This window comes from Astyanax mexicanus, unplaced genomic scaffold (genome assembly GCF_023375975.1).
Source record: "Astyanax mexicanus isolate ESR-SI-001 unplaced genomic scaffold, AstMex3_surface scaffold_36, whole genome shotgun sequence".
NCBI classification, from domain to species: domain Eukaryota; kingdom Metazoa; phylum Chordata; class Actinopteri; order Characiformes; family Acestrorhamphidae; genus Astyanax; species Astyanax mexicanus.
In genome coordinates this window covers 2,371,863-2,381,144 of record NW_026040046.1, presented here as the reverse complement: position 1 = coordinate 2,381,144, position 9,282 = coordinate 2,371,863, and the positions used below count along the sequence as shown (strand labels likewise).

At 38.6% G+C, this 9,282-nt stretch overlaps 3 protein-coding genes across 3 annotated transcripts; all 3 read left to right on the top strand.

Annotated features, from left to right (window-relative positions):
* The first annotated feature begins 207 nt into the window (after positions 1 to 207).
* Positions 208 to 2,899, top strand: LOC125790797 (uncharacterized). Its single transcript, XM_049473285.1, has 3 exons — positions 208 to 447; positions 931 to 1,102; positions 1,292 to 2,899. Exons 1-3 carry the CDS (start codon positions 364 to 366, stop codon positions 2,896 to 2,898), a joined length of 1,863 nt encoding a protein of 620 aa, XP_049329242.1. The 5' UTR covers positions 208 to 363; the 3' UTR covers position 2,899.
* Positions 2,900 to 3,013: 114 nt separating this feature from the next.
* LOC125790790 (uncharacterized) lies at positions 3,014 to 5,424 on the top strand. The gene is made up of 6 exons (XM_049473270.1): positions 3,014 to 3,094; positions 3,679 to 3,883; positions 3,985 to 4,089; positions 4,230 to 4,420; positions 4,499 to 4,640; positions 4,829 to 5,424. Exons 1-6 carry the CDS (start codon positions 3,086 to 3,088, stop codon positions 5,422 to 5,424), a joined length of 1,248 nt encoding a protein of 415 aa, XP_049329227.1. The 5' UTR covers positions 3,014 to 3,085.
* A 2-nt stretch (positions 5,425 to 5,426) lies between these two features.
* Positions 5,427 to 8,977, top strand: LOC111197067 (uncharacterized). Its single transcript, XM_049473286.1, has 16 exons — positions 5,427 to 5,484; positions 5,617 to 5,915; positions 5,997 to 6,116; positions 6,212 to 6,259; positions 6,365 to 6,445; positions 6,523 to 6,600; positions 6,720 to 6,817; positions 7,064 to 7,124; positions 7,225 to 7,275; positions 7,363 to 7,407; positions 7,545 to 7,609; positions 7,754 to 7,958; positions 8,145 to 8,333; positions 8,510 to 8,598; positions 8,688 to 8,753; positions 8,875 to 8,977. Coding segments are annotated over exons 1-16 (1,551 nt in total). The 5' UTR covers positions 5,427 to 5,429; the 3' UTR covers positions 8,876 to 8,977.
* The last annotated feature ends 305 nt before the right edge of the window (positions 8,978 to 9,282 follow it).

The following is a 9,282-nucleotide window of genomic DNA, read 5'->3' as shown; positions in this document are numbered from 1 at the left end:
CAGGTCCTACCTTCAAAACGCGTCCAGACTAAAGAGAATCCATCAATCCAGTCTCCTGTAATCCACAGTTATATCCAAACAGCGCTGGAAATCACTTCATCCAGAAATGAAACTTATCCAATCTTTATCTCTGTTTTAAAACCGTTTTATTCACCGAATTCGGCACAACACGCTATTATAGTCAGAAGCCTCGCGGAGTAATGGAGTAGGGTAAAGCTGCAGACCCGGAGACTGCAGTTTTAGGACCGCTGCAGATTCAGGACCGCTGCAGTTCTAGGACCCTACTCTGCCGCCTAGCGACATGAGTGATTATTACACAGTAGGCGGGACCAGCGAGAGAGGGAGTGAGTGGGGTGCAGGTGTATGCTAAAGGCTTTTCTCCTCATAGCTGTTGTCGTCGTCGAATTGTGTGGCACAGTTTGGTGCACGATGGAGTACAGTCGGAATGTGAGTTCGGAATTTGAATCAAGTTTTATAGCCTAAATGTATTAAAATATTCCGATGTTTTGAATTAGATATCAATGTAATCTACACAGGATGTGAGTGTATATGTAGCCTAAATCAATTACAAGCACCTAACACTACGTGTTAGTCTAGGACAGCTTGCTACAAAACATCTATTAGCCTGTCAGCGTAGTTCTATTTTTTCTTTTTTCTTTATTGAAAGCATCGTTTGATATGATCATTAGTTCTGCTTAGCACATTGATTGAAATATAAACGATGACAAAAATCTGTATCAAATGTTCACTACGTTTCAGTACATTAAATCAGTGTAGCCTACTGTATTGGGTGTAACGTTAAATGCTTACTTAATATTACTGTTGTACCATATAGTTAAGTTAATAATCTTGAACAATACGTGTTGTCATTTGTAACAGTAATTTTATGAAATTTTTAAATTTTACTGATTATCCTGTCTGCTTTTCAAGATGCATATAACAATTCAAGAGGGTCGAGCTATGCCTAAACTGGAAAGATGCACCACATGCTGCAAAAAGTTCCACTGCCCATTTTGCTCTTCATCTTTGTTCAACCCAACAAAGTTAAGCAAAGTCAAAACCCATTTAGAAAGCCATTTCAGCCGAGCTGTTTTCCAAAAAGGTAGTTTGTCAACATTCTCTTGTGAAATGCATTTGGAATTATGTTTATGAATGTTATTTTTCATTTAATTATAATTTTCCCACTTATCCCCCCGTGCGTTGTTTGTGGTAAATAAATTGTAAATTTGAGAAATCATAATTTACTCTTTTAAATATTATGATGCTATAATTTTCTGTTCTTATGGTTTAGAGTACACCATTCACAGATGTGGATTAAAGTGCAGACCACAATTGCATTACCATTGTATCCACTGCCAGTCAACGCTGTCACGTAAAGCAGACTTCATTAAACATGTGTCCTTGTGCAAGGAGAAGGACTCTTCTGTACCCCACATCCCAGCTAAAACTAACCCCACCACCCCTGCTCCAAAAACCACCACCACCCCTGCTCCAAATACGACCACCACCCCTGCTCCAACAACCACCACCACCCCTGCTCCAAATACGACCACCACCCCTGCTCCAACAACCACCACCACCCCTGCTCCAATAACCACCACCATTCCTGCTCGAATAACCACCACCACCCCTGCTCCAATAACCACCCCCACCCCTGCTCCAGCAACCATCACCACCCCTGCTCCAATAACCACCCCCACCCCTGCTCCAGCAACCATCACCACCCCTGCTCCAATAACCACCCCCACCCCTGCTCCAATAACCACCACCACCCCTGCTCCAACAACTTCCACCAGCTCAATTTCAGCAACCTCCACCACTGTCAATGTGACAACCATGCCAAAAACACAGGTGAAAAGCATCTGTGCAAAGCACAAATGTCCCAAATGCCAGGTTGTCATGAACAAAACAAATTTAAAAAGGCACCTTGAAAGGAAACATACACACCAATATAAGGACATAACAGCAAGTTCAAATCTCCAGAGTGAATGCATAGATCCAGAGAATGGAATTTATACGGTCTACAAAGCTTTTCATGGTACAAGTGTTCCTCTGCATGTTCAAAATAAAGTATGGGGGGAAAATCAACATGTATCCTGTGAATCCACTGAGTGTCAAGTGAACATGGAGTTGGCATGGAGGAGTGGGATTAAGGCATATCAGTGCATACACCTCAAATCAATAACATACTGTGCATTGTATGCCTCCTCCCCTGTACTTAATGAAGAAACACTTACTGAGATGGTGAATAGCAAGTGGTTTGGTGATGATAAAAAGAAGCTCTGCCTTGATCGCCAAAACAAGGCCAAAAACAGCCATGTACCTCTGTCTGTGTGCTCTAGAATTGGAACCCCTCAGACCAAAAAATACATATCGATTTATGAGCCCACAGTTTCATACTACAGTCGATTGGGAAGAGTCATGGTGACGTACGACACCAAAAAAAATTCATGGCACTGTCCTTGTGCCAGGACAAAAAGATCATGCCCACATAAATACGTAGCCAAATGGCACTTGTTCCAAACACACCGTGAACTGTTCAGGAAAGTTCGGAGCACTGAGGAGGGGAAACACCTGAGTACAGCAACAGAGGACAAAGACAGTAATGATGAGGCTGAGCTGGGTAGCCAGTTATACCCACCAAAAGATATACAAAAATTGAAGGACATCACCATGTATATTTACAAGTACAAAAAGTTACCTGCTGTTCTGCCAGAACATTTGCGGCTTCCATCAATGGAAAAAGAATACCCAAGACACCTCATACCAGAGGAGTTGATGTGCCAGCACTGCCCAGGCAATGTGCCATTGAGTGATCCAGTTCTCATTACACAGAAGGCCAAAATCCTCACAAACTTGTGTATTGTTCAAGGTAGTGTGGTAGATATAATTCAGTAATTGTTCATAATTTAATGGGCTGTACTGTGATTGTTGTTGAACCATTGGCTTTGCAGATGTGTCTACCTACTGTAAGTCTTGCCATCAGTGTGGAGCCCAGTATCGGTACCAGGAATGGAAAGATGGCCTACATAATTTTAATGATCACGTTCTCCTTTCCCTTCCATTATGCCTAACCATAAGGAACATGCTACAGGTATACAAAAATATTTAATTATAATCTGTAAAAGAGTAATGCTTACTGATTTGCGGAGATGTATAGTATCTAAGTTGAACTACTTCACTACTGTACTTAAGTACTAAAATGCAGTATCTGTACTTTACTGGAGTTTTATTTAGTTCTACTACTTCTACTTTTACTCCACTACTTTTTATGTATAATTACTTGTTATAATTATAAAATGTTATGAAAATGTTATGCCAGAGCAGTCGATGGCGCTGTCACCGTGATTTGATGAAGCTGCCTCATCAAGCTCTATTATGAAAAGGCCGCACACTCCTGGTCTGCCTTTCCATCTGCTGCCTGCCTCCACATAATACTTCAGCTTCTTTGTTAGCTACTATGTTAGTTACTACACAACACAATACTTTTTACTTTCAGTACTTGAGTAGCACATTTTGGAATAAACTAAGTACAAAAAATGTTGAATACTTTAGTTCTTCTACTTAAGTATGGAGCTTAAAGAACACTTCTGCTTCTAGTCAAGTCACTTTTTTGATAGAGCACTTAATAGAGTAATTTTACAGCACATTTGTGTTTTTATTATGTTTCTCTCTTAGGTTCATACTGCAGTGAGCAGGGTCATAGAGTATTTAGAACTCACTACAGGTCAAAGATTTCCCTCAGCTGATACAGTTCTCCAAGGCTATCTTCATTTTGAGGCACTTACAGAACATGATTATCAGTACTCTTGTATGACCTGTGGTGATCACCCACCTGTTGTCATTATGGACCTGCATAAGAAGGGAGCTTTCCATTTGTCAGGTATCAACTTTTATTAAATTAACTGGTTTAGATATTAGGTACAGATCAGATTATTCTTACATTTTACTTTTTTGTGTTATGTTTTCACATTGTTTCTTCAGTTAGTGACCTGCCACAACCTCCAGTGGACTTCAATGGAGAAGTTGATGTGGAACATTTTTGGGAGGCACTTTCAATGGAAAAAATTGGTCGAGGATTTGTATCAAGTAAGTGAAAAAAATGTAACAAACGTTTGTGATTGCAGAATTGTGTGTGGAACAAATGCACATGTTGAGCTATGTATCATGTTTATATATCTCAATATGTCTAGTCTAAAATGTATTCTCATGTTGTAATGTTTCCAAAGGTCAACATAACAATCCATTTGCAGTTCCACCAAGTTTCAACTTCTGGGCACCATGGATAGGGAAAAAGACTCGCAGATCAAACCTTGTCCTTAACACAGAATTTGAAAAAGTCCGTCCACAAAAACTGGCAGAGGTGTGTGAAATAACAGTCTCTGAAGACCGGCTGAGAGAAGAACTGTACAAGCAGAAGGTAAAAACATTATTAATTTCCTTTATTTAACATGACAGATTGTAGCACCTTACACATATTTTGAATTTTATTTAATAGGTTCAACTTGTTAGAAAATTATGTAGGGAGTGTGGATTGGATTCCTCTGGATCGCGGACTGACCTCCTCCTCAGACTGTCCAAAGAAATGCAGTCAAGGCAGACATATGACAAGGTTTTTCAAAAGATTTGGGCTGCCTCAGGTGAGATAAATTTTGTAGTATGTGAGGGAACTGCTGTTAGAGACATTTTAGCCTAAGGTGGAATGACTTCCACATATATTGCTTAAAAATGATTATTATATTATTCTTTCTTTATATATGTAAGTACAAAAAACATTTTAGGAGGTGACACAATTTCTCACTTTCATATATTGCTTTTTTCTTTTCAGGTGGTTGGGCTGTGGTTATGTGCCCATGTGGCATTGTTTACAGTATTAAATGTAACATCCGAGCAGAAAGCCCACGTGACTTTGCAGACATCTTGTTGTCTTGGAAACACATGCCAAATATTGTTATATATGACTTTGCACGTGGATTGGCAACACACCTTAATCTCAGAGAGCCAGAAAGATTACCCTTCACACCACATGAAGGACGGTTAAGGGCCCCAACTGCAGACAACATAGCCCAAGCCAAGGATGGAAAACTTAAGGTGTCACTACCTTGGCTGAACTGCAAGAAACAGATTCCAGACCGTGATGGTCATCCAATAACTGGTTCAGCAGAGCATTATGCGCTCTATGATAAATTTCATGAAGATAACACAAAAGATGCCCGTGATTCCTTGCGGAGAATTAGTCTGGTCCCACAACTTGCCGGAAAAGTCAACAGTCAAGTCGCTGAACAGTTGTTTGCAAGATTGAGTAAAAACAATTACTTCCTTAATATGGCATTACAATCAACTCATCTTTTTTTATATATACATTTCTATTATAACCACAGTGTTACTTACTGTATTGTGTTTTTGAAATATTTATGTTTTTAGGAAATATGGTATCCTCACAGGTGTTCACAACTGATCCAATGGACACTGGTGTACCAAGTGGTGAGTAACGTCTGCAGAAGGTGGGGGAAACTCAAAGTGCTTTTGTCATATTCTTAATTTTGATTTTGAACTTCTTTCAGTGGTTGGTTAAACTTATTTAAATGGGTTACCTGTGGTGTTTTTTTTCTATAGTTTCAGCGGAAGTAGTGCCCCCAAAACCACCTCTCGCCATGCCCCCAACAGTGACTCCGGCCCTCACAGTGCCCCTGACAGGAACCATGGCCCCCCCTGTGCACCTAACAATGATGCCATCTACAATGTCACCAAGTGTTGTACACCCTGCCGTGCCTCTTTCTGCTATGCCAGCCCTCACCTTGCCACCAACAGCAAAACTGGCCCCTGCTATGCCTTCACCAGCAATGGTGGCCCTTGGCTATTTAGAGGCAATAAAGCCCTGGGAAAAAGACTGGAATTCAATCCAGAGCCAACTGGTGAGCTAATTAACTGGTAAGCAAATAATAACTTTTTGTCATGGCACACATTATTAACTGACCAGTGGCTGTTATTTGCAGCTCAATTATGTGCTGGACACAGGACGACCAGGAGCAGAAATAATTGTGAAAGAAGGGTCCATGTGTCTCACACGAGAAGAATTCTGGAGTTTAGGTTTACTTAGAGACATGGATTCTAATGTGAGTAGTAGAAATTCAGTAAACAAAAAAGGGAAAAACAATGGAGTCTTTTCTTTCATACTTGTTTAGTAATGAGTTTTGTTTGTTTCTCGCAGATTGGGAATGCCTGCATGAAACTGATCAGTGAAGCAGCTTCTCTGGTGGTATGTATAAATGTAATATACCATTCTAAAGCCTTAAACTGAAGTGTTACAACATTCTGATTTTTCTGCAAGTGATTCTTTTGTGTACTAATTTTTTTCCCACAGGGCAAAGACGTTTATATCGAAGATATGTACGTTGTTCCTACATGGAAACACAATCCAACCAACATAGTTGCCAATTTTCCAGTGAGTATATGTACAGAAACCAAATTTGTATGTGGTCGAAATGTGGATTTCTGTATTGACAAATTTTTTTATGTTAGGAGGATGTCGACATGAAAGACGTTTTAGTCTTTCCGGCTTGGACCAAAGCAAATGGACCAGAGCACTATGTTCTATGTGTAAGAGAGTGTTACTGTTAACAAAGCATATGGTTAAGGTTATTAATGTGTGTTGCACTTGATACAACTTCTTGTCTAAGCTCTGCTAATAATTTTGAAATTCTATTACGACATTTTAGATCATGAAGCCACTCCTGAGAGAGCTGATCTTTTTAGACTCCCAGTACCCAATGCATGAGTCTGGTTTTGGTGACGATGAGTATAGAGCCATATTTAGGTCCAGAAATGTTTGCAGTGTTTATGTAGCAAATTACATTGTTGCTATGTTCCATTAGCCTGTACTAATTTGTTTGGCTATGTTCCATTAGCCTGTACTATTTTTTTTGGCTACGTTCCTTTAGCCTGTACTATTTTTTTTTGGCTACGTTCCTTTAGCCTGTACTATTTTTTTTGGCTACGTTCCTTTAGCCTGTACTATTTTGTTTGGCTGCATTTCTTTAGTCTGTACTTTTTTTTCCTACAGGAATATTGCTCAGCAAATTGATCCTGGGAGCTGGATTGAGAAGACTGGCCATGATATTGTGGTAAATACTTAATGCATAGTTAGCTGCTCTGAAGTAATATTACTATTGCCTGTGATCTGTACTCCATATAGAAGTGTCATGTATCTTTATTTTATTTCAGGGCTTACCACATCAAAGCTGTGGAAATGACTGTGGAATTTTCATGCTAATGGTAAGGTCTCAAATGTTTTGGATAGTCTCTATAACGCTTTTGTCAACACTGAATAAAATGCCTTATTTTTCATCTTCTCTGTTCCAGTATACCCTTTCCATCATAACAAGCATGGGTTTTGAATTCCAGGAGGTTAGTTTATAAAATTAAAAGGACATTGGTTACTTAACATGTTGTTCATGTTACAACATACTATTCATCCTACTGAGAAATATAAATGATGAACTATAGATTCATCAAGATTCATCAACAAATTCTTCATCTTTCAGGTGGACATGCCTTTGATCCGAAAGTGGTGGTGTCTTCTACTCATGGAGCGCTTCAACATAGAAGGGTACAGTGGCTCTGAACAATATGTCCATATTTATTATGATTGTGTTTAACTTTAAAATCCACTGTATTAAACTACAACAAACTTTTTTTTACAAAGCACTTCGGTTTATTTCTGTGCAATAATCCTGTTGTTATTGTCCAACAGCCATGGCCAAAGGTTTGCCTTCTGGACTGATGAGGCCAGAAAATTGCTAAAGGGAATCATTCTACCAGTGTATAGAGTTGCAAAAAAGAGGGCTATCACTGAGGAGGTTCCAGTCCACGTGCAGGCTGTCGCTGACCGTGACGAAGAAGAAAAAAGACTTGTGGACTTCATTGTGCGATCACATGGAGCTGAGCAGCATTTACTGGTATTTGTATGCTAAGATTTTCTCATCATTATAGACAGGTTCACTTGGGCATTTTTTAGGAATATCAAAAACAAGTATACTTTCTTTGTAATATATAAATTTAATGTAACAGACATTTAATGTCAGTGACATAATAATAATAATAATAATAATAATAATAATAATAAAAACTTCATTTGTCTGTAGGGTGTACTCAATGGGAAGCCTTCTAAGTGGTTTCCCCAAAGGCCGTCTTCCAAGGTGCCTGTCTATCTTGACAGTGAGGAACAGCAAAACACCCTATTTGCCCATCTGAAGTCAGTGCTGCAGAGAATGTCTATACAGCTGAGCTTCACAGATGAAGTGGAGTTCATCCTCAGTGTTCTATTTCCAGAGGTAGGCCTAACCATGTCACACGATTGCGATTGTTCCTGTTCCTGCACCTTCAAACCATGACCTTAATAAACAGATTTCTCTGAAATGTTAAGTGCATTATAAATAAAATGTATTATTATGTTTTATGTTTGAAGACATGTTTATAATGGCTTTTTGTTCTATATTTTGTTTGGTAGGCCATCACATATGGCCTGGCTGCGCTGAGGAATTTATCCCTGAAACAGGCTGAGCAGGTCTTCATCTGCGGTCCAGTTTATCATCACAGGTAAAAGTTGAGATGTGATTGTGTGTTACGTTCCATAAAATCTTTATTAGTAATATTGTAGTAATTATGTTGTTTCTTTACTCTTTCAGTGAAGTAGAGGACTTCAATCAAAAAATAAACAAACAACTGAAGAAAGAAGGAAGGCCATTTAGTTGGTAGGTAGTGTGGAAATTTAATTCACAATGTGGAGTTTGAATATTAAAAAAGAAATGTCAAATATTAATATATTTTTTTGTATCTCTTTCTCTATCTCTTCTTTCTTTCTCTCTCTTACAGAAGTCGTTGCGATCCAAGTCCCTGGATAAAAAAAAACAACGTTAATGTGTGAATTTTAATATTTGAATTTTGTTATTATTTCAAATACATTTTATAACCCCAAGTCTTCCTTGTGTCTCTGATATGTGGTTGGGAGTTCTAGGACACATTCTAAGACAAAGTAATATTTAGGTGATGATATTTGGGTGAAATACACATTAAAAGGTGTAATTAGTTAGTTAAATTGGTGATATTTGGGTGAAATAAACATTAAAAATTGCAAGTAGTTAGCTGAATTGGTGATATTTGGGTGAAATAAACATTGTAAAGTGTAAATAGCTGAATTGGTGATATTTGGGTGAAATAAACATTATAAAGTGTAAATAGCTGAATTGGTGATATTTGGGTGAAATAAACATTATAAAGTGT

What these genes read in the sequence shown, in the direction of transcription:
- LOC125790797 (XM_049473285.1), top strand. Translation starts at nt 364, where the DNA reads ATGCTAAAGGCTTTTCTCCTCATAGCTGTTGTCGTCGTCGAATTGTGT. An exon ending in CGATGGAGTACAGTCGGAAT is followed by an intron (nt 448 to 930) that starts GTGAGTTCGGAA and finishes CTGCTTTTCAAG; the next exon opens with ATGCATATAACAATTCAAGA. An exon ending in CCGAGCTGTTTTCCAAAAAG is followed by an intron (nt 1,103 to 1,291) that starts GTAGTTTGTCAA and finishes CTTATGGTTTAG; the next exon opens with AGTACACCATTCACAGATGT.
- LOC125790790 (XM_049473270.1), top strand. An exon ending in AAGAACTGTACAAGCAGAAG is followed by an intron (nt 4,421 to 4,498) that starts GTAAAAACATTA and finishes TTTATTTAATAG; the next exon opens with GTTCAACTTGTTAGAAAATT. An exon ending in AAAGATTTGGGCTGCCTCAG is followed by an intron (nt 4,641 to 4,828) that starts GTGAGATAAATT and finishes TTTTCTTTTCAG; the next exon opens with GTGGTTGGGCTGTGGTTATG.
- LOC111197067 (XM_049473286.1), top strand. Translation starts at nt 5,430, where the DNA reads ATGGTATCCTCACAGGTGTTCACAACTGATCCAATGGACACTGGTGTA. An exon ending in GGACACTGGTGTACCAAGTG is followed by an intron (nt 5,485 to 5,616) that starts GTGAGTAACGTC and finishes TTTTTTCTATAG; the next exon opens with TTTCAGCGGAAGTAGTGCCC. An exon ending in GAGTATAGAGCCATATTTAG is followed by an intron (nt 6,818 to 7,063) that starts GTCCAGAAATGT and finishes TTTTTCCTACAG; the next exon opens with GAATATTGCTCAGCAAATTG.